Source organism: Oreochromis niloticus, linkage group LG11 (genome assembly GCF_001858045.2).
Source record: "Oreochromis niloticus isolate F11D_XX linkage group LG11, O_niloticus_UMD_NMBU, whole genome shotgun sequence".
Taxonomy (NCBI): Eukaryota; Metazoa; Chordata; class Actinopteri; order Cichliformes; family Cichlidae; genus Oreochromis; species Oreochromis niloticus.
The window spans coordinates 29,732,504-29,754,892 of record NC_031976.2 but is presented as its reverse complement, the minus strand read 5'-3'; the positions used below and the strand labels follow the sequence as shown (position 1 = coordinate 29,754,892).

Below are 22,389 nucleotides of genomic sequence, written 5' to 3'. Positions count from 1 at the left end.
ATTTTCAAAGGAAGGATCTATTTTGTTGTTGGCAAACTAGCTTACATTAGCTTAAAAACTGTTGTTCTAATGCTACACGCAAAGAAAGAATAACTAACGGTACATCCTGTCACATTTTCAAAATAAAATTATTAATAAAGTAAGCGCTCTAATTAAACTTAATGAAACATTACAATATATTAAAGACTTACAAAACAGAACAAAATAGTCAATCATGACTGAGATTTATAAACATTTAAAAACAACACAGATGACCAAAGTGCTGTACAACTAAATGAAATAAAACACAGCAAGAAAAATACAAATAGCTCTAATTATAAATATCCCAATATAAATAAACATCCCAATATATAATAGAAGTGGTGCGCCCATCTTGTCAAATGTAATTTTATTTGATAGTTACCTGTAAGATATCAGTATACTTTAACCTGAAAAAAAGGTTTGACATAGACAAAAAATCAATCAGCTGTGCTTCGTTTCTTCTGTTTAAAGTGTGTTTTCCTGTGTTGGTCTAAAATAGCACTTCTAATTTGTTGGACTTCTCGATATATATATATATAGGAGGTGGAGGTGGAGAGTTTCATATGAGAGTTTCATATGAAACTCTCCACCTCCACCTCCTATCTTTTTTTAGTGTCACTGTATCCAAACCGTACACCATAGCAGGTCTCACTGCTGTCTTGAGTATTTCTTTCTTCTACTGATTTTTATTCTCAATCTCTCCAGAGAACAATGCCCCCACTTCTCCAGACCCTATTTTATCAGGTCCCTACTCTCACTATAGATCACACTGTTGTCTACAAAGATCATAGTCCAGGAGATTCATGCCTGACCTACATATGTCAGGTAGACACAAACATTTGCAAACAACTAGAGGCTCTGGGGGAAATCCCTAATGTAATACCTAATGTCAAGTAGAAATTAAAACTTTCTTTGAGCTCGATTCAATTTAGACTTTTATTTTGAAGACACCGTAGCTCGGCTTCCGCTATGTCCCACTGTTGCTTAGCAACGACGAACGCTGTCATGATGTCAGCCGCTAGCTTGTGCTGATTAGCTGGGGTGGGGGTACAGCATTCGGTGGGAGGAACTCTTTACGATGGATGATGAAGATTTGGACCAATTGCTGGATGAAGTCGAGAAAAAGTTTTGTCGCAACGTTTCAATTGCGTCCTCAGCGGCTCGCACCAACTCAAATGTGGTTGGAAAACACGAGAAAGACAAAGACGGACAGAAAAAGCACGGGTAAACAAAGCTAACTTGGCTAGCACATGTCAGGTATAAGTTAGCTGAGCATTACTTCAGGTTCCAGGCATTGCTGCTATTTAATAAACTTAATGATTAGTTCAGTTTATATTTAAATCGCTTCAGTGTTTTCAAATTATACTACAAACTGCCGAAATATGCAGAATATAGGGTTATTGTAGATACAGATGTTTGCTCTTTAAAAACAGTCATTAATATCTGTCACCAGCACCTGCTACAACCCCAAGACACTAATCCATATATGTGTTTCTGATTTAGTGCCACAAAACCTAAAGGGTCAGTGAACAGTGTCACTGAGGATATTGACGCCCTGCTGGAGGAATTACAGGAGGAAGACTGCAGTCATTTCCCGCAGCCAAAGGTAAGATTGACCTCTCTGAATTCTGGAAAGAGAACTGTGAATTACAAGAATGCACGGCATATAGAAAAGCTTGCTAAGTACACCTTAAAACATTTTTTAAGTCTTGCATGTGTTTGAGGGGCACACTGCCGTCATATACTTTAGGTTTTTAACTGATGCTGAGCTGCCACTGCTTGTATCTGAATTTGTTAGGAAGGCTTAGTCTTCTGTTGTGGTCCCATAATCTTATTTTGTACTGCTGTATCATGTATGAAGTGAACTGTGGATGAATGAAATGCACAGTTGTGCTTTCTTCCTTTTCAGGCTTATGATCCTCATCAAATTTTACCAAGAGCTGCTGTTGGCCCTCTGGCCAGCATGCTCTAGAGATTTTGTCAAGCCTTAGCAATAAGTATATCTATTCAACTAGTTTCACTTCACTTGTTTGTTTTTATGTAGGACCTCTACTACAGAGTAAGTTCAAAATGTCAAGATTCATTTATCCCAGTATTGGCGTTCAGGTTAAGCACTTACACAATTACTTATTACCCTGATAAGTCAACCCAGTGTTTGCCAGCAGAATATGTGTGGTTTAGTGCTTTAGTCGGTAAGCCTTGAAAAGCCCTAAATACATTCACCAGCCATTTCATTAGGTATACACCAGTCAACTGTTTGTTAATGCAAATATAATCTAAATAGCCAATCACATGGCATAGAGTCAATGCATTTAAGGATGCTGATGGTCTAGACAAGCTCCTTATATTCAAGCAGAGAATTAGAATGAGGAAGAAAGGTGACTTAAGTCATTTTTGAATGTGGCATGGTCATTGGTGACATGGCTGGGTCTGGCTGGTCTGTGTATTTCATAAAACGCTGATCTGCTAGGATTTTCTCACACAACCATCTTTACAGAGAATTGTCTGGAAAAGAGAAAATATCCAGAGAGCAGCAGTTCTTGGGGTCAAAATGCCTTGACCCAGAGAGGTCCGAGGATTAAGGCTGTGGGCTGAATGGAAGGCAACAGTTACTCAAATAACCCCTTGCGACAGACCAGGAATGCAGATGAACATCTCTAAATGCACAAAACATCAAACTTTGAAGCAGATGAGCTACAGCTGCAGAAGAGCACACCAGGTGCTACTCCTCTGTGGTCGCTGCTATTTAGAAAACTGATTGGTCAGCAAAAAGTGATTTTTGTACGTGTTGATTTGCAGCACAAATTACCATTGGAGTGTATTCTTATAAGAAGTGAACCACCTTTTAGGGTAAAACCTTAAGTTACTTTGATAAATCTCTAATCTTGCTTGAAAGTACGGTCCTCTGGTTGTTCATGAGCCACAGTTTGAGCACCACAGTCTTACAGTACCCAATGAATGAAGCAGGTAGTAGCCTTAACTTGGATAATTAAGCTGACAGACAGGTATACTGAGGGGAAAAAAACGAAAATTATTGTTTGAAACTATTCTCAAAGGAGTTGCATTAGCTAATCGTGATAATGGTGCATAAAGTGAGGGAAAATATATAATTAAAGAAGAGGGTACACAGTTTCCAGTAACAAAATTCCAAATATTTAATGTGTGTCAGCTATTAACTAAATGGATGATGTGACAAGTTGACTTATTAGGTGAGACCAAGCCAAAAAATGTGCTATATAAAACAATTACACTAATTAAATAAATTGCTGCCACAAATAACCCCAAAACACACACTAATGCACACACACACACACACACACACACACACACACACACACACACACACACAGAGGAAATATCTGTTCCTAATACAATGCAGTTCCCTGCGAATGTAGTTTGTTACATTTTTTCCTCTGTTTTGCTTTTGTGCCTTAGAAATTGTTTTTCAGTTCAGCATCAATTTAACAGAAAAGCTATGATCAACTAATTTGACCAATAAAGAGAAAGTTAGTGACCAGCAGGTAAACACAGCGGAGCATTTCAAGCTGGAGAACCAGATACTCCTAGGATTTTTTTCAAGTGGGGGCAAAATCTATTAATTTAGGTACTGTTCAAATTCTTATGTTCAAAATTATTTTTCAGATCCTCCAAATAACACATGACTCAGCCACTCTGGTCCTCTGACAGAGGGAAACTCGGTCACTCTGCCCCACAACACTAAAACTGCCTGTGACCAGCTACGTTTGGTACAAAAGAGGATGCAGCTCAGGCAGCAGGAGCGGGTTCTAAGAAGAGGCAGATGGAAGAATACAATTATGTGAAACACTTAAAGTGAAGTGCCAATATCTAGGTTCAGCTTCTGCCTTCACAGTCAGACATTATTATGATGCACCTGTCTCATCTCCAAGTCTTCACCTGCATTATGAATAACCAGTTAGAGCCATAAACATACACCTGGGTTTTCAAATGTGACTAAGTCCTCTTTGTGACAGCTCTACTTGATTATAACTACACATACACAAGAGGGATGGGGAGGAGCAGGTGGCGATAAATGTAGGTTTTAATTGGTTTTATTCTATTCACAGTTTAAGGAAGAAATAACTCTTTTTTTTAACCTTTCATTTCAGGCTGAGCAGTTTCCTAAAGGACCACATGTGGAAAAGACGCTTCCATCTCAGTCGGGAGGAAGAAAGTAAGTCTTTTAGTTTATTCAAAATTTAAAAAAAAAACCATGCAGGCATGTAATAATCACAGGATGCAAGGAAGTTAAACTGCATTTGTCTCTGAGTTAGTATTTCTACATATGCCATAAGTTTGGATATTTACTAAATTAATATATGAAGGATAGTTAACCAAGATAAAAGTCAGTAACATATTATATGGAAGCGTATCAGTGGCCAGATAAAAGTCTTTATATTAAATATAAAAGTAACGACTAGGTTGTGTGTTTGTTCAAGCTGTGTATACTGTTTATGCAGGATTTTGATTTTCTTGCTCTTTCTGTTTGTCTGGACACGATCTGCACTGCGTGTTCTGCATCCAGGTGCTGTCCTGTTTTTATTGGCGGGAGCTTTGTCGCAAATGGTGTCGGAACAGCCGCATCCAAGAGGTGTGAAAAAATAATTTCATACTGAGAGCGTCTGTCAGGTCTCGTCTGGTCCTGGTTTATAAAGATGTAGAACTCTAGTATCCAAAACATATTTTTTATTAGTTTAAATAAATTATACCATGGTGCATTTTCAAATGATTATAGACCAATGAGTGATTACCTATAGTGTGTATTCATTGCCTATTGCAAATAATAACTGACTGTATACCAATAGATCATGTGACCAGCTGAGGTGTATATCCTGCGACTTTCGGGTGCTGATGTTTGATGACTGTGAGTGGGATTCAACCTGTGATTACCTGTTCCTCAGGTGAGTCTGCAGGCTCGATGCCATGTTTTTCTCATCTTGACAAGAAAATGTGTGATTAAAGAAGTTTTAAAGAGGAACGTGAGCAGCAGATTTAAATTGGTACCTTATGTATGCCGTTAGGGGTCACGTTTTGTGTTTTACATATGGTGTGTCTATGGGAATGTATTTAAGGTAGACACACGAACACCTCACTGGCTTCAAGCGTAGGCTTAGCCTCTACAGACTGTATATGCAGTTCAGTGTGCTCTGCTAGTACTCCTTAAAAACTTTGGTTTTTGGTCACCCTATAACCTTCAAGTGATTGATTGGGATAATTTATGAGCCCAGCAGTGATTATTTTTAATCCTAAATATCTGAACTTTATCTACAACTTTTCCTTGAAACTTTCATAGTTTTTTACAGGAATTATGATGACCTAGAATAGTAAGATATGCTGCTGCATAAGGCATTTTGGCAAAATTGATGATGAAAATGTTTTGATTACTTCTTACATAATTCTAGTTCTCAGTCACGTTTAAGTCTATTACAACATTTTAGAATATCTGCCACATATAAATGAAACACTAAAGGTGAGATAAACACGAGTAAAGCCATCAGAAAAAGTATTCCTTTATAAAGTATGATAAAATGACCCCACTCTGGCATTTTAGTCTCTAGAAAAGCTTGGTCTCTTGAGACTCAAAACATCTCTCCACTCCTTTCATCAGTTTCAAATGTTTCCCAGCTGTGAACCTTTCAGATAAAACTGATTGTTTTTCTGCTCCGCTTTTCTTCTTGAATACATAAAAACAAAGCACAAAAACTTGAGAGGAAAAGGATATATTTGAAACAAGATAACTATATTTGTCTATAAATTTGTCTTGCATATTTTTAAACCTGCTACTGTTTGTATCTTGTGGAGCCCCCCCCCACATTTTTTGTGATCCTTACTGGGGATCCTAGCTTACAAACCAGTGTGCTGTACAGAAGTGAACTTCCACAGCATTTCATTGTTCTCGCCACTTTTTGACTTATGTGACATCAATTTGATGATCCATAACACACACACTGAGATCTCCTGTGTGAGTTTCAACTATATTCACTCCACCTTTCCCACAAAGCCAGGGAGCAGTGATAAAGTAGTCTGTTACACATAAGTGCATATCAGTTGTTGTGGACTTTAGCTGTTTGTTGTGAGCTTGCTGAGTAGTGCGGCATGTTTTGACAGGTAACAGTGCTGTGTGAAACTGAATGAGGCCACTGTTGATCCAGCAGAGGAACCAATGTGTTTAAAAAAAACAAAAAAACCCTGAACATGACATCATCATCTCAACGAAGCTTTACTGGCCAATCCAGTATGAGCAAACACATTTGTCCAGCATTTGTTCCCAAATAACATAAAAAAGAAAGAGTCATGAAATCCTATTTTACAGCATTAAAAGCCTCTGTGCTGCCTTTTATTATTTTATAAGGAATTTCCTGGATGTTTATCTTAATGCCAACCTTGTTAAGTGTGAGACCCCAAATTATCCACAACTCTTACTCACACATAATGTCAGGAAGGCTGGATTGTTTGGGGATATTTAATGAATCTTCTAATTATTATAGTCTACTCACATTGTAAGTATGTAAGTGAATTATAAAAGTCTTTCATTGCTTGTGCTCTAGTACAGAACCCTTTCAGTATCTCAGTATTTCAGTCTTACTGCCTGGAATGGCTACATTGACCAAAACAGTGTGTTTTTCACTTGTTCCCATATTTGGTACAGTGAAATTGTTGGGGTCATTACCTTTACCATATGAAGCACCTTAAGGTGACCGTTTTTGAATTGGCGCAATATAAAAATGAATCACATGGCATAAAAATTGAATTTAAATGTTTATGTGTTTTAAGATAATTAAATTATTATTTTTTCTTAAGATTTGTTGGGTTTTATTGCTTGACCAGACGGGGGCAATATTGTTCTGTGGAGCTGCTTTTAAATGTATATGTTTTTGTTTTTTTTCTTTCTAGACGAGCTGAACTCTGAGTAAAGTAGAACAGGGCACATTGTAAAACATGTTCAGCCCTCATTAATCCACCCGCAGTCCTAATGACCGATAAGAGCAGTTACCGTTCCCCAATGGAAACAATTCAGCATCTGCAGATCTTTGTGACTAGAATATAAACAACCACACTATCCTACTCCCACACCCTTGTTAAGCCTCTCCAGAAAACTATAAACTAAGTAGACTGCTGGTACAAACTTACAGACTGAGTATCACAGTTATATAAATGTCAGCATATTAGGTTCTCTTTCTGTAAACTTTCTCTTGACAGAATTCACATAATGTCTTAGTTATCTGTGAGTCGTGCTACTTGTCAGACAAGCAGCAGTCTTTTTTTACTCTTGTTGCTTGTGTTTGCAACCCAGTTGATAGATTTCTTTCTGTTGCTAAGAAAAATGTTCATAAAAAAAGTTGATAATGACATAAATAATTAGTAGGTAACATTTGACTTTATGCAAATTAAGTGCAGTATATATAAGCTTTTATCCCTGAAGTGCTTTGAAGAATCAAGACTCTTTGGGGTCCACTGTTGTCATATGGACTGAAGGAGCCTTTTAATAAGTATACCTCCTGATCAACAGCTGCTCCACATGCATGCAGTTTGAACTACACAAACAGGTTCAGCCTCATGATTTTATCTAGTTATGATAATGCAAGAAATGAGCTTTCCATAATTTTAACACTAAAGCAGTAGAATATCATTCAGATAACACCACACAGTTGACCTCCATTCATGTTACAACGGTTAATGGTGTCGTTTTGTCCAGACATGCAGCTGCAGGAGGGAGAAAGGTTGACTTCTGGTGACGCTGTCACTCGTTATAGCAGCGGTTCTTAGACTATGGCGGGTCACACTAATGGGCCACAGATAATCAGGTGAAAAGTATGAAGTGAGACTAAGGTGTCTGACCATTATTTAAGTAAGTATTTGAGGAAAAGGGAGAGCTACTGTTAAGGTAAAAATAAATAAATAAAAGAACTGAGGGTTTAACTGAACACTGAGGCTGATTAACTTCTGTGTTGAATGTATGGAGAGCCTACAGTGTGGCTGATGTTGTTGCCAGCATTTGTACCTGCGCATGGTGTGACTGCGTTGTTCTACTGTTGACAGGGGACTTTCTTTTTTCAAGTTGACCCATTCTCTTCCAGTCGATTCGAAAAGCTGGAAATACGTAGGTGTAAATGATGGTGCTAAGACACTGATTCATGATCAATTCTACATTTCTTTTAATCTTATTGGAGATTTGATTGAAGTCAAATTTGTTGTTTGGGCATTTTTGTATTTAATACATTATGAAACAAAATTTCACTGTTAAAGTCTTCCAGCTCTTCATCATGGAGTTTTTCATGTGAAACACAAAGAAACTCCAGTAATATCCCAGTGTGAGCAGGTAAATGTGCCAGTTGACAGATTGTTCTCTTTAAGCTGTAGTAATTGTCAGCATGTGCTAAGTGAGTGCTTAGTTTCAAACATGTGACTATAATAGGAATTTTATCAGTTTTACAACTCTGCAGCTTTTCTACATCAACTCAGGGCTTTTGAGCTTCTTTTAACTTCCACTTTCTGACTAGTTCAGTCTCTGTTTCCAGCAATAGATACATAAAAACGTTTTAGATAATGAATAAAAGGAACCAAATAGGAAAAATAACCACTAATTGAAAGAGCTCATTATTCAGAAAAAGTAGGGAGAAGAAAGTAAAAGAACGGTTTAACTGTTATTTTCATTAATTGCCTTAATTCCTCAAAAACAGAATTTATTTGCATCAGTTGGCAATGTGAGCTTAAAGCGTTCCGTCTGATCCTTACCAAATAAGGAAAACTCAGTCTAGACATATTTTTCATTTTGACAATGGAAACAAAATTAACCTCATTACTGAACAAAAATTGCTCCCCCATGTACCAGATGTCTATGGACGTTATTTTGTGGATTAAGTCTCTTTTAAAAATAAATCTGAATTGAGTTGAAAAGAGACAGGTTGTCATTTCAGGCCTTTACACTAACATGAATTCAACCTAATTTCAGCCATTCATCCATATCCCACTGAACAATTTTCTGTTGATTATGGGTCTGAAAGGGCGTGTAAATGGTACAGAGCTGTCAAGATTAAAATCATGTTAATTGTGGTTCAGAGGTGAAAGTTTAGTAGATGTCTAGATCACACTTTCAGGTGCTCCTTATTCACAATGGGTCACCGCACGCTTAATCTGGCAAATTTTTACAGCAGATGCCCTTCCTGACACAGCTGCACAAGAGGTTGGTGTTTCATATGAGGGGTCTTTCACCTGTTAGGCAAATATGTAACTACAGTTTTAAATTTAGTCTTTGTCCAAAGCAAACCATGTTTCCCATGGGGTTATGCATATACTGCATGGTGAGCTTATTTGTATGGAAGTCTGGAAAATCAAAACTTGTGGTCCTCACAATAGTAAGCATGGTAAGCTTAGATCTGCTGCCTTGTAGTCTTGAAGACTGCAGAGAAAATGTTTCCTTCGATTTTTTTTTAAATAAAAAGGCGTTTCAGCCTTTACTTTTAACAAATGCTTAATGCTGTTTAGATGCCCATCAAAGTTGTCTTCTGCATCTTTTCTGCTAAGTAGGAAGGAGATATTTTCCATCTCGTGACATAAAATGCAAGTTGTAATAGAGGAGCTGTTTGGTGCTTGGGTCTATATAGTTTCCTTCTGAAAGACAACACAGATATGCATGTACGATAGATAGATAGAAAGATAGGTGATGATTTATGAGTAATATCTGAATTAATATATAAGTACAAAAGATCTAATACATCTAAATGAGTTGTTGTTAGTGTGTGGGTAAAACACCAGAAATAAACCAGAAATCTCCTGATTATGAAAGGTTTCCTGAGTATATAGAAGCGGTGAAGCTGGCTCTGTGAAGCTTAAGATGGTCTTAAAGTGTTTTTCACTGGTAAGTGCAGGAAACTTAAATGTATGTGTCCAGAAGGCTTTTAGTGCTTGGAAAGACATTATGAGATGTTAAGAAGGCTGTACATGTGTCAAGTTTTCACACACCAGCATAAAAGATATACATCCACACCAATGACATGTTAGCACTTAGCAATGTTTTTACTCCACAAGTGTGCAATTTACTTTTAGTGTGACTTTAAGTTCAGAGCACTTTGAAGCACTCAGGAGCACTCAGGATGATGAGTTTGCCCTTCATGTCATCACGTCAGTGTTATCCTCAATAAAGCTTCAGTCCTTTAGGAGTAGAGCTTCGACCTCACCTTTCAGCTACAAAAGGTGAAATTAAAAAAAACAAAACATCACATTGGAGGCAGTTACATATGCACTTCATAGCCTCTAAATCTAAATGAAAAACATATTCACATGCAAATTTACTTTTCTTTTTTACCGACCTGGTGACAAATTTGAAAAAAGTTATGTTATAATCTATTCACACAATTTACTGGAGGGTTAAGCTGCTGAGCTGTAATTTAATCTCACACTTGATCTGTGTTGAACGAATTAACTTCATTGTTTTTGTCAGAATAGTACATTAAGTAGTTTACCCATAATTTGTTAATAAAGAATATGGTGTTTTCTCTCCTCAGTGGTCTGAGAAGGCTTTCTTAAACAGGCGATTTTCCTTTCACACTAATTTGACATTTGCCTGGTCATGTGTAGCTTATGCATCCATTACTACCCACACGGTTGTTGTTTCTTCTTAATTAAGAGGCTTACACGAGGACATTAACAGTGATAGAAGTGCATGTGTGCTGTGCCTATAATTTTAAAAGCAAAAGTGAGTGGCACAGTATGCAAATTTAGAATTGTTTGCATAATTTTCTACTCATACATTATTATGGGGTGACACAGTTTTTATTTCAAGCATAAAGCAGAAGTTAAAAAAACATCAGCCTCAAACAGCACAAAGCTGAGAGGAAAATACATGTTAAGTACACTTGAGCTTAATGTTAATGACTGTCTGTATTCATTTGTCATGCATAATCATGCATTTTAATTTAGCGAAGATTAGGGTACTGTTATGGTTGAATCTAGGTCAGTGGGTCAAGATTATTCATATTGGACTATTACTGGTGTAAACTTGAAATATGTTTGATTTTACAATGTTTTCATGTCTAAATCAAATGTTTCATATTTAATTACAGTGTTTAACGCGGTGCTTAACACATTTATTAGACCACCTGTCATAAAAACAAAGATATACAAAAAATTCAGAAATCTGTCAAAAACTTGTTTAAACCTAAAAATGACATTTGCACTTTTAAGCAAATAACAAACCAAATTCATGTTTTTCTACCCAAATTTAGACCTCTAAGAAAGTAATCAAGCCCGACATTCAACAACTAAAACTAATTTTTCTATTCATGATGCAAGCAAATAACTATAATTTAGCAACTTCATCAAAAAGTAATCATCCATGCATCCATCTATTTAAAAAAAATAATGATAATGTGCTTTACTATTTTTTTTTTTTTACCTTTTTTGTAAAACAATAAATTTACAAATTCATGCAAAACATGGACAGGTTTGATTAAAGAGTTTATGTGTACTGGTGGTTGTTAATCACTGCATATTTAAAAGATAAAAAAATAAGTCATTATATAGTTATGATTCCTTTATCTAGGCCATTCCATATCATGATGTTACTCTACTTTTAAAATTCACAGTTTTTCTCTCCTCATGCTAAAGGCAGGACTCAGGGTTTCCTAAGTTGCAGAGTTTCAGTACCAACTGATATAAAATCTGCGATGCGAACTAATCATGAAAAGACCTGCATTGAATCCATTAACCCAAAGTGACACAGTATAGGTTGGTATTATTGTTTTGTGTTTTTGGAACGGTTACTATATGGAGGATATTTGTCATGGGCGAGATTTAGGAAAACAAGAATCGATATGAGCATAAACACAACACTGTGTAAAGGCAGTTGACTCACAGTCATGTAGACGTCCTAATAAATGTGCAGCAAATTCCACCTAATGGACAGAGACTAAAACTAAAGTTCCCATGTGCATTTATATTTTAGTTTGCTTTCATTTTTTGTAATTTTAGTTAGAAAAAGGAGCCATACATCATTGTAATAGTGTATACATGATAGAAAACAAAGAAGTAGAAGTGTACTTTAACTTATATCTACTTTTAATTAATTACTGGAATGCTGCAGCCGGTTTATTGTCATCGATCATGTTCATTCTTTTAGGGAAACAATTTTCCATGTTTAGTGGCTGCTTCCAGCATGAGCAAAAGTCATGTCAGACTGGTTTCTTGAAACATAACAAAGAGCTCTGGTGATGTGGTAAAACAGGCAATTGTATCAAATCTGAAGAAATTATGTGATGGCATTGTGTCAAACTCAAAGGATTTTTTCCAACATCTTGTGGAATCCATGACTGCACAAATTGAGGTTGTTTTGAGAGCAAACTGAGTGTACCCATCTACCAGTTACAGAGCAACACTGACATCAGTTTAAAGTGGTGTTTGTGTCCAAAGAACATTTTTTTTAAAATTACAAACTTCCGAGAAAAAATAACTGTCTCTTAAGCTGCTAGATTTTCCCCTTACTTCACCATCTAGTCTCTAACTGTGTCCATCTGCTGTTTGGTGAAGTCTGTCACAGGCTGTGTGATGAAAACACTGCCTGAGCTGCTGGAAACACAGAAATGGAACCAGTCGGTCAGTGTGTTTCATAAGATAAAGATTCCTTTATTGTTGCTATACTTTGGCATCATACAGTGAAATTGGAGCAGAGCTTACGTTTCAGCAGACTAGCCTACATACATTCTTACATGCTTTTCACTCATGCATAGTTGTGGTGTATGTTTTGTTTTTGTTTTTTTTTTTAGAAATCTAACAAGACAGTTACTCTGAATATGGAACAAAATATATGGAATTATTTTTCTGTCAAAAGTCTGCGAAATGAAGTTGTTGGGTTGCATTGTCTTTTTTTCTCGCGCGCAACTTTTGATAAAAAAATAATTCCATTAAAAATACTCACTTAAAACAATATTGGCAGCTAAATGTGCCATTCGAAACACTTTATCAGCACTGGATAACACAAAGTCATTTAAACTTCAATCAATCTGCCCAGATAAGACCCATAAACCACTGTGAATCCATTTCACCTGATTTGATTCAAATGAAAGTGACAAGAGGTGCACTGGAGAGGAAGCGTATTGTCAAAAAGCAGGCCCAGATGTTGTCTCATGCTACCAGTAGTGACAGGGACACAAACACAAAGGAAAAGTAGAGAAAAGTCAGTCAGAAGTAATAATGACAGAGCAGTGGTTTGTGGCTACCACCAGCAAAACCATTCCCCTGTGGGGTCTTGTTGTTGCCTCTCCAGTGCATCTGAGTCACTTTTGTTTACACCAAAGCAGGTGAAATGGATTTACAATGATTTATGCTTCATAACTGGACACTTTGTGTTGTAATGTGATTACTGAGTGTTTCCTTGATTTCTGGGAGCCGTGTGGTTGTCTCTATATACTGTGAAGCTTCATTTCTATATGGCACATTAGAAACAGTTGGTTAAAGTTACAAGGAGGAAGCAAAGTATTACTGATCAGTAATTTACAGAGAAGTTTCTCACAGGGTTGACTGATCAGTGATTCAGATTAATGTAACTTTAAGTAGAGTAGCAAATGCTGATATAAAAACATGGGCACGGGATGAACTGAGCTTTATTTCCTGAGCCAGATGACTTTCTGTAAAATTGCAAAATTATGGCTTTGGTCATTCTACGTATCTATCATGTAACAGATATAAAAATATACGCATCTGTTCATAGCTAAAAAGTTCCTTAAGGGTAAGAATCCTTTTTTTCCTCTCTCTCTTTCATCTGTGCATGTCGGATATTTTGTCCTTCCAGCAGATTGCTCTGCACACATTATTTAATTTATCTCTTATTGAGTTTGAAATGGAAAAGTTAATACGGAGCTGCGCAGTAGGATTACAGAGGAGCTGTCTGCAGGGCTGCAGCTGGAAGGGTAAGGTCTTATCCTGTCTTTCTCTGCCGGCAGGAACAACATGCCGGAACGTCAGAAGCTCAGAACCAAGCTGAAGAAGAGGAGAGGCTTGCGGGCGTACGCCTGCCAGTGCAGCTGGATCTCCACGTTAGAGTCGACAGACCTCAGGGACCAACCTCAGCTCAGATGGGTCTGTGGCAAACACCAAGACTGATTTTCCCTAACCCCTAACCCTCACTGCTAGAAAGACTGTCATCTCATTGGATCTCACTGTATTATTCAAGTAGTACAAAAAACCCCCCCAAATTTCTGAAAATCTAGGGTGTGTGTTTTTTAAAATTTCAAATATTATATAACAGGACAAAACTGCAAACGTGAATGCATTTTTTTTTTCTCACTCTTAACTGAAGTCTTTCATTGAACTACCAAATAAACAAATTGGTACTCTTTCTCTGGCCAGACACGTGGCAGCACTTCTGCTATAATTTTGTTTGTATTTAACAAAATAAAAATGCAGACATAAGTGTACACATTAGTTTTTGACTGCCAGTGAAAACTGTTCTCTTTACAAATAACTCTCTTGCTGAGCTAACGCAGCCAATCCCTCAGCATGTTTGTGCTCTCTGCTCATATTACCGTCATATTAAATAAATTTTTGGCTTTTTAAATAAATTGTTTTAACATTGCACTCAACAACAAACAAATCCTCCCTAACAAAAAAGTAACTTCAAGGGCCAAATTGCATCATATTTCTTCAGATCAATATACGAGCCACAAGTAGGGGTGACATGGGCCGCAAGTGGCCCCCCGGGCCGTGAGTTTGAGACCCCTGCTCTACACAGAGGGGCCCAGACTAGATTAAAATCCAGGTCCTTCTTATCTCCAAATGTGTAGCTGTAAAATTATTGAAATTATCAATAAAATGAAAATTTTGATTGATAATTGATCTATGAAATGTATCTTTGTATTTGAAGAGTTTGTTAACTTCTAGTTTGATAGCTGGCATCAAAATTTGCACCCAAGCGCAGAGTTTCGCCGTTTTTAAAAACAGTAATCTCAACATAATAATGTGTCTTTTTTAAAAAAATGTCAGATGGTCTTAAAAGGCTTTGACTGCCAGAAGGCAGAGGAGTTCAAAATGAAAGTTCTGCAGTAAAAGGAGGAAAAACATCTGCAGCACAACAGAGCAAATGGCACTTGTGATGTAACGGCTATATTTATTTTTTGACCTGCTTGGTTGTTTGCTGTCCCAGTGAATTAGAAAATCTGAGATAAACTCTGTAGCTCTGTTGCTCAGCTGCTGCGTTTTTTGGGGGGGAGATTGCTTATTGGAACATTTTCAGCAAACATCTTCTTCCTTTATTTCTCCCAATTTCTGAGTTGTGCTCATCTGAATGTAAACATGTTTAGCATTAACCTCTTTTCAGAGTTATCACAACTCATTTGAGTGTGTGGATAGAAAATCCAGAGGAGATTGAGAAAACAATGGGATATGAAATAAAAACAATTACAAAGAATATTAGGCGTCTGAAAATTATTTAGGGACTACCAAATGAAGCGCCGTGTCAAAGTAAGTATTTATTTCCTGTCGACTCCTCTTTAGCTGCTAAATCCTCCACAGGCTGGGCTCACAAGCTTTTTTTTTTTCTTGCAGAGAGCTTCTGCTTGCAATCAAAGGCAACTGTGGGAGTTCTCAACAATGAGGCCAAAACCTGATATAAACTTGCAAAACCAGGTGATGCTGCAGATTCAGCTCATAATTCTCTGTGGTATAATTTCCAAAGTGACTTTATACATGTTGGATGTTAATATTTGATTCTGATAGGCCACAACAGATCCTGGGATTTTAGTGAGTAATAATTCTGACATTATATCTGCTGTTAATCTTTATAGTTAATTAAATTATGGCATCACTGTTTTTTCACCAGCAATGCATTTTACAAACTGTAAAGACGACACTTGTCACCTCCTCCTCTCAGCTGTGAGTAGCTGCATGTAAACTGTGACTTTAGAGGCGCTCTGTTGGACAGACAGTGTAATGGCACCATTTCCAAATCACCCCATGGGTCTTTTTATGCATTATGTTGTCTATAAAAAAACTGCAAAGAAAAAGAAAAGTTTGCATGTTGATAAATGTCTGGAAACATTTCCTGATGCCTGTTTGTCTTTCTGAAGCCAGCATCTGGCTCCACACCAGTGTATTTGCTGTAATAAGCAAATGCATATTACAAGCTATTCAGTAATAGCAATGTGTAAAAAGTGGGGTTAAGTATTAAAAACTTTTTAAATATTAAAAAAATGCTGTGTGAATATGTGTGCACTCAAAGCGCTTTGACTGGAAAAGTGGTAAAACTGTTAGAAAAGGTTATTTAAATCAAGAAGAGTAAGTCAGACAAACATCTTACCCTGTAAGTTAAGACTCATCAATATCTTCATTCTATCTTTAAGATCTGATTGTGATTAGTTTTGTATTGCGTCAAACGTATGTGTTGCTTAGATGTTTTCTTATAACATGCAAGAGAGTTTCTGCTCTATTCTTTTACCTGCAGCGTTGGTGGTGTTAATCCATGTGAGAGCAAGAAAATATGACAGATTTTATGTAAGGTCAATAAATATAATAGTTGATTTACCTGTTTTAAGAATTGTCACTATTAAGACTTATTGGGGGGGGGTTAAGTTTTAAATTTGTTTCTAAGGATCTGTATTTCTTGTGGATGTTCATCAAGAAAATAAAAAATTGGTAGGTCAGTGATAATTTTCTGCATGTTGATCTTGAACGTAACCTGAGGGCTGCACTGCAAAGCAAGTGCAACATAGCCAAGCTCTCTTTACTTAAGCTGACGTGACAAAACCTAAAACCTTAGTCGAAGAAAGAGGGGTATCACAGCGGCGCTGGTTATCGCCTTTCTCAGTTAACCCAGGCATTAAAATGTGTAACGAACCTGAAACGTCTTACAGCAAATCGCAACACTGCTGTGACAAAGAGAGAAACATTTATTCATTCTCAGTATCACAACAAAGCTTTAGAGCACAGCTTCATTTAGTCGATTTTATAAAATGTGGCAAGACATGTTGATCAATACAGAACATATTTCTTCAGCAAACAATCTGTTCAACACTTAACACATAGTGTAAATTAAATGCGGAGTGAAAATATGACACCTCGAGACGGTCTTACACTGAAACTGAAATCTTAGCCACTAAAAAACTCCAAGTCCAACACACCTCATACCTGAAGTATCTTTGCAACCCTGAAAATGCAGGGTCACACCTGAATTTACTCTTAATAAGCTCCTAATCCTGCTTTATAGTGAAGACCTCAAATCAAACTGATCTAATAATAAAACACAAATTCAAATCCTTTAAAAAAATTTTTTTTTAAACTTACATAAATGTAAATGTTCTCTGTTATATACCGATTTTTAGTCAGGACTTAAGCCAAGTCGTAGTCAGTTTGGAGATTGTACACATCTTTTTTTCTTCTATCGATGTGACATTAATGCTGTAACGTTTTCCACAATACTGTTTTATGTTATATAAATGACTAACTGAACTAAAGCAGCAAAGAGCCCTGCTGTGAAACAGTGTATTAGCCACCTCAGCTCGTCTCATTACTGATGATTAAAGTTTCGAGGAGGCTGCGTTTCCTCCGTGTTTTGATGTTGTGACTTGAAAACCTGCAGTTTTCTGCACCGTCGAGCTTCAGTAATGGCTTTTGAAGTGATGACAGTCTGGTGCGTCCGGGAGAATTTTTATGCAGCGCTTTAAAGTCGAGTCACAGTTTAATGAGATTAAGTCTTGCTGTTTAGCTGTAAACACAGATAAAGCCACATCGAGTCACATCAGCGGTGTAATTAGTGAGCAAATGGGAAAAAGGTGAGTTTTCCTGACATGCGCTGAGAGTCGCTAACACAGCCGATTAAAAGTCTCATAAATCAATTACTGATGATTTAGATTGTTTGTTTTTAATTTTTTTTAGATTTTGGTTCACAAAACTTGGCAGATGTGATGGTTTGAAGTAAACAGTAGATCATCAGGTTTATTTAAAAACTTTAAATTATAGTTCCCACTGCCAAAGTATAGGACATTATTCTTTATTCATAGAAACCCTCATCTTATCTCAGATTGAAGCTTTAAATCTGGACCTATTTAGCAAATTCTTATTGCCAACAAATCCAGTAAAACGAAACACATCAACACTGGTTTCTCAGCATTGTGCCCTTTGCTTCCCCCTAAAGAAGCCAGCTCATTAAAACACAAAAATAGCTACACTGTAGATTACAGCCACGGCTTCTCTAAAAGAAAACAAATCATGAATTTCTCAGGGACTGGTCTTATGCACATTGGGTGCCTTGCAGGATGGTGCAGGTGAAAATGAGCCAAAGCTACATTGTGTGTGTTTTAGTAGTAATAAAGGTTAAGTGTTGATTTGGTTAAATGCAAGAAAAATTTACAGTGTTGTGCAAAAGTTTCCTTCTCCCCTTCCTAAGTTATATTTCTTTGTATTTTCCTATGAGTGGGTGCATGGATTTATTGAAACGTCCAAACTTTCATGGAAATATAGTTTAAAGGCCAAGAAAAAGATTCTACAAATTTTAATGTGCCTGAATGGGAGGCTTCAGTTTTCAGGCCCCTCTTCTATGGAACCAGTTTCCAGTTATGATTCAGGAGACAGACACCATTTCTTCTTTTAAGATTAGGCTTCAAACTTTCCTTTTTGCTAAAGCATATAGTTAGGACTGGATGCTGCAATAGGTGTAGGCTGCTGGGGGATTCCCATGATGCACTGAGTTTTTCCTTTTCAGTCACCTTTCTCAGTCACTATGTGTTAATAGACCTCTGTGCTTGCTCATAGGGGGTCATATAATTGTTGGGTTTTTCTTGGTATGTATTATTGTAGGGTCTGCCTTACACTATATAGCGCCTTGAGGCGACTGTTGTTGTGATTTGGCGCTGTATAAATAAAATTGAATTGAATTGAAAGTCAGTAATTAATATTATCACCTTTATTCTTCAACACAGCCAGTCTTATGTAAACTTTCTTGTAATAGCTGTCCAGGCTTCTTGAAGAACATTGAAAACTCTTCTTTGGATGTTGGCTGCCTTTTGTTCAGTTCTCTGTCAAGACAATCCCACACTGCTTCAATAATATTAAGGTCGGGGCCCTGTGTGTTTTTCCATCCAGTTATGCTTTTATTGCATTGACTTTGTGTTTGTCATCTCTGTTGTGCTGAAAAATAAAGCCGTTGCTTAGTAAAAAAAAACACCCCAAAACATTCCTCCTAAAAAGATGGAGGTACATGGGCTGGACTGAAAATGAGTGAAAAAACAGCCATTTCCCCCCAAAATTTGAAAGACCTTCAGAAAACCTAGAGAATTATTTCTCAAGACCAATTTAAAAAGTATGAAAGCAAAATGTGAAGAAATGCAGGGTGGCTCTAGGCTTTTGCACAGTACCCTAGTTGAATACTAAATTTTACAACATGTCTTTAGTTATAAATAAAAAAAATAAAAACATACAATTAGATTTTTCCTCCTCATATTGTTTTCTATAAAGTCCAATATACAAAGGATGAAGGCTCGAATCAGCATGTACATATATATAAGGTGTTGAATAACACCATATATTATGGTGCCATCATGCCGCGCAGCAAATGTCAGGGTAGAGCGCATATCGGTGGTTATATAATACGAGTCATACATAAATAATCGTGGAGACTTTTACAGAAAGATTTTGTGTTTTTCAGTAAACAACTAGAACGCATCACGTCTGCCACGGGATGAGTGGTGGATAAATGTTCTTCAGTCTTCTCCAGCTCTCCATAATCACACATATTGTGTTTAATACCGGCAAAATCATTGCTGAGTTGTTCATAATGATAGTTTTTGCTTTCTTCCTTTAAGTGGGAAATAATGATTTGATCATGACTCACACATGAGTCATGAGCAGCGATGGGTAAGACAACACCGCGTTACCCATTGCTACACCTGCGTCCATTGTTTTCTCTTGTATGTAAGTGTGCACACCAGCACACTTACATACAAAAGAACCAAACGGGACAGGTTTAAAAAAAAAAAAAAAAAAAAAAAAGTGTGCACACCAGCAGTGTATTGATGTGCATCAATACACACTGCATCTCATCAGGAGATGTCCTATTTCCAAGCATTAACATTCATGAGCGTGCGCTGCAGCTTTCAGCCCATGTCGGGCACTTCGCTTTGCTGCCAGTGAATCATTTTTCCTAGCTGAGATGTCAGTGAAATAGTTGCTGTGATTGCAAAGTCATCAGACAAAATAAGAAGTGATCACAGCAAAAGCTTTGCACTCAAAAACACAAAACCAGTATTTTCAGAATTATTTTCTGCAGACTATTTTAAAAGGCTTCACTTTGGAGTGTAAAAAGCTTCTTTGAGTGAATGAAGAGTGAAAGCTTACCGTGACGTGATGCAACACAGACGCAACCAAACCCTGTAATTTTTCTTTAGCATGACAAGCTTCTAAAAGCAAAGCAAGGACTGACGTGAAAACTTAGAAGGTTGTAAAGCTGCTGGATACTAAAAGACTAATAATGTACAACTGATTAGTCTGATGACTGTGATTGAATATCTTTACACGAGATCTTCGTTGTGGTTTATGCAATTAGAGCATGTTATGATCTTTCCACTCCTCAGAATAGCACTCTATCTGCCTCTTCATGCATCCAATCTGCAGTATGATCTGTTTCTTGTGAGTGAGACGATGGAACATCGGGTCCGTAGGCAGAAACAACTTGTCTGGTAGATGAAGTTTTCACACAGTTAATTGCCTAAATGTTTCCAGTTGGTTGGTATCTTGTTTTTCCATCCACACTTTGAAAAGATCACTGCATGCACTCTGAGCACAGATGTTATGGTCCTATATTGTTGCACATAGCTAGGCATTGAGGAGCTGTGGATAGAATTTGGGCCTGACAAGAACATAAGACATGTACTAGGCCATGAAATTGCAGTGTTTCTGGGCCCTCAAGGTGTCTTAACACATTAGTTTGGGGCTCTAAATTTTGAAGCCTCAGCGTTAGTGTTTTGGCTGCCACCAGAAATAAGTGCAAAGTTATCAGCTAAGGCCAAATCGAAAAACAACACAAATCAAAATTGAAGTAATGGACCAAGAGGATTTGGTTGGTCAGATTTTTCCTTTAAAAAAAACTGCTGAAGAGGTCCAAGGTGATATGTAACACACAGCTCTCTATGCTGGTATACCTGTCAGTCAACAAAGCCACACACTTATGTGTAAGCCTTAATAGTGTCCAGATGGATGGATTTAACCAAAGAAACTACAACTAAATAGTTGCAGTGAGGGGAGAAACTAACCATAGATACCTGGCTGTAAACATGGTTTTTAATGCTGTTAACTTGGGCTCGACTCACTTTTGGAGCCAACCTCAAGCCATCAAGCACTTGACTTGCAAACAAGAGCAATAAGACAGGATTGAGATACCTGCAACAGAGTCCTTCATGGTTTTACAAAGGCCTCTAGAAAGTATCAGAAAGGAGGTCACTTTTATTTTGGAGTATTTCACAGTTCTTATGTGGATCCCACCTCCAGCAGACTCAAAAAGCTCAACAAGCTGGAAGAGTTCTTCACAAGCAGGAAGGAAAATGGAGCAAATCCCCCATAAACTAAGGAATCACTGCATGTAAGATGGCATCAAATACAGAATACCATCTGGGACAGAGTTGGCTGGAAACTAAAAATGCCCCTCTTCTCATTCAAAATATTTAATCAAATAAGGACTTAAATCAATATCACAGAAGTAAATAAATAGTTATTTATTTGTGTAATGCTTTCTTGTACGCTGTCACTGAGTATTGCCAAACCTCTTTGTTTGTGAACCAATGTTGGTAAAGCAGTCTTCCTCACATCACAGACTGTGAAGAAATTCTGCACACTGTTTATTGTCTTTGCTTATTGGCAGAAAGCATTAGGACCTGCTGGGATCCTTTTGACGCTCAGCCGGAGGCAGTTATCCGGCTCGTCTGATAGATAGTCCAACAATTATCGTATCTGAGGAAAACCCAGGCTCTCCTGCTGCGAGTGTGAAACAACAGCTTTGGGACAGAGGCCATTCACATCTCTGTGGTGTGATAGACTCAGCAGTGACAGCTAATGTGAAACAGGCTGCTCTTTGTTGAAAGCATGTGGCTGCTGGTTTTGTAATATGTTAAATGTGTTTAGCGATGTGTGACTGTTTTACTGACTCATGAAACTCAGTGTTCAGTCGCTGCTGCTGAGTAAAATTTAGAAGCTTAAAAAATGAAAAGAATTTTAACAGGTGACGTCAGATATACACCCCAGATTTTAAATTTGTTTCCCGCAGCTTCCCACTGTCCAATCAATACATTTTATCAGATGCCCTTTTAATGATTCCTGGAGTCAGAATTTACACCACCTACACCATCTCCAGGAGGCTTGAGTGCCTTTCTTCTA

The 22,389-nt window shown here is 37.3% G+C and overlaps 1 protein-coding gene across 1 annotated transcript; it reads left to right on the top strand.

Moving 5' to 3' along the window:
• The first annotated feature begins 1,008 nt into the window (after nt 1-1,008).
• On the top strand, nt 1,009-16,674 carry cfap418 (cilia and flagella associated protein 418). The gene is made up of 6 exons (XM_003456432.5): nt 1,009-1,245; nt 1,525-1,627; nt 4,149-4,213; nt 4,565-4,630; nt 4,845-4,940; nt 13,977-16,674. The coding sequence occupies exons 1-6, from the start codon at nt 1,100-1,102 to the stop codon at nt 14,134-14,136; spliced, it is 636 nt and encodes a 211-aa protein (XP_003456480.1). The 5' UTR covers nt 1,009-1,099; the 3' UTR covers nt 14,137-16,674.
• The last annotated feature ends 5,715 nt before the right edge of the window (nt 16,675-22,389 follow it).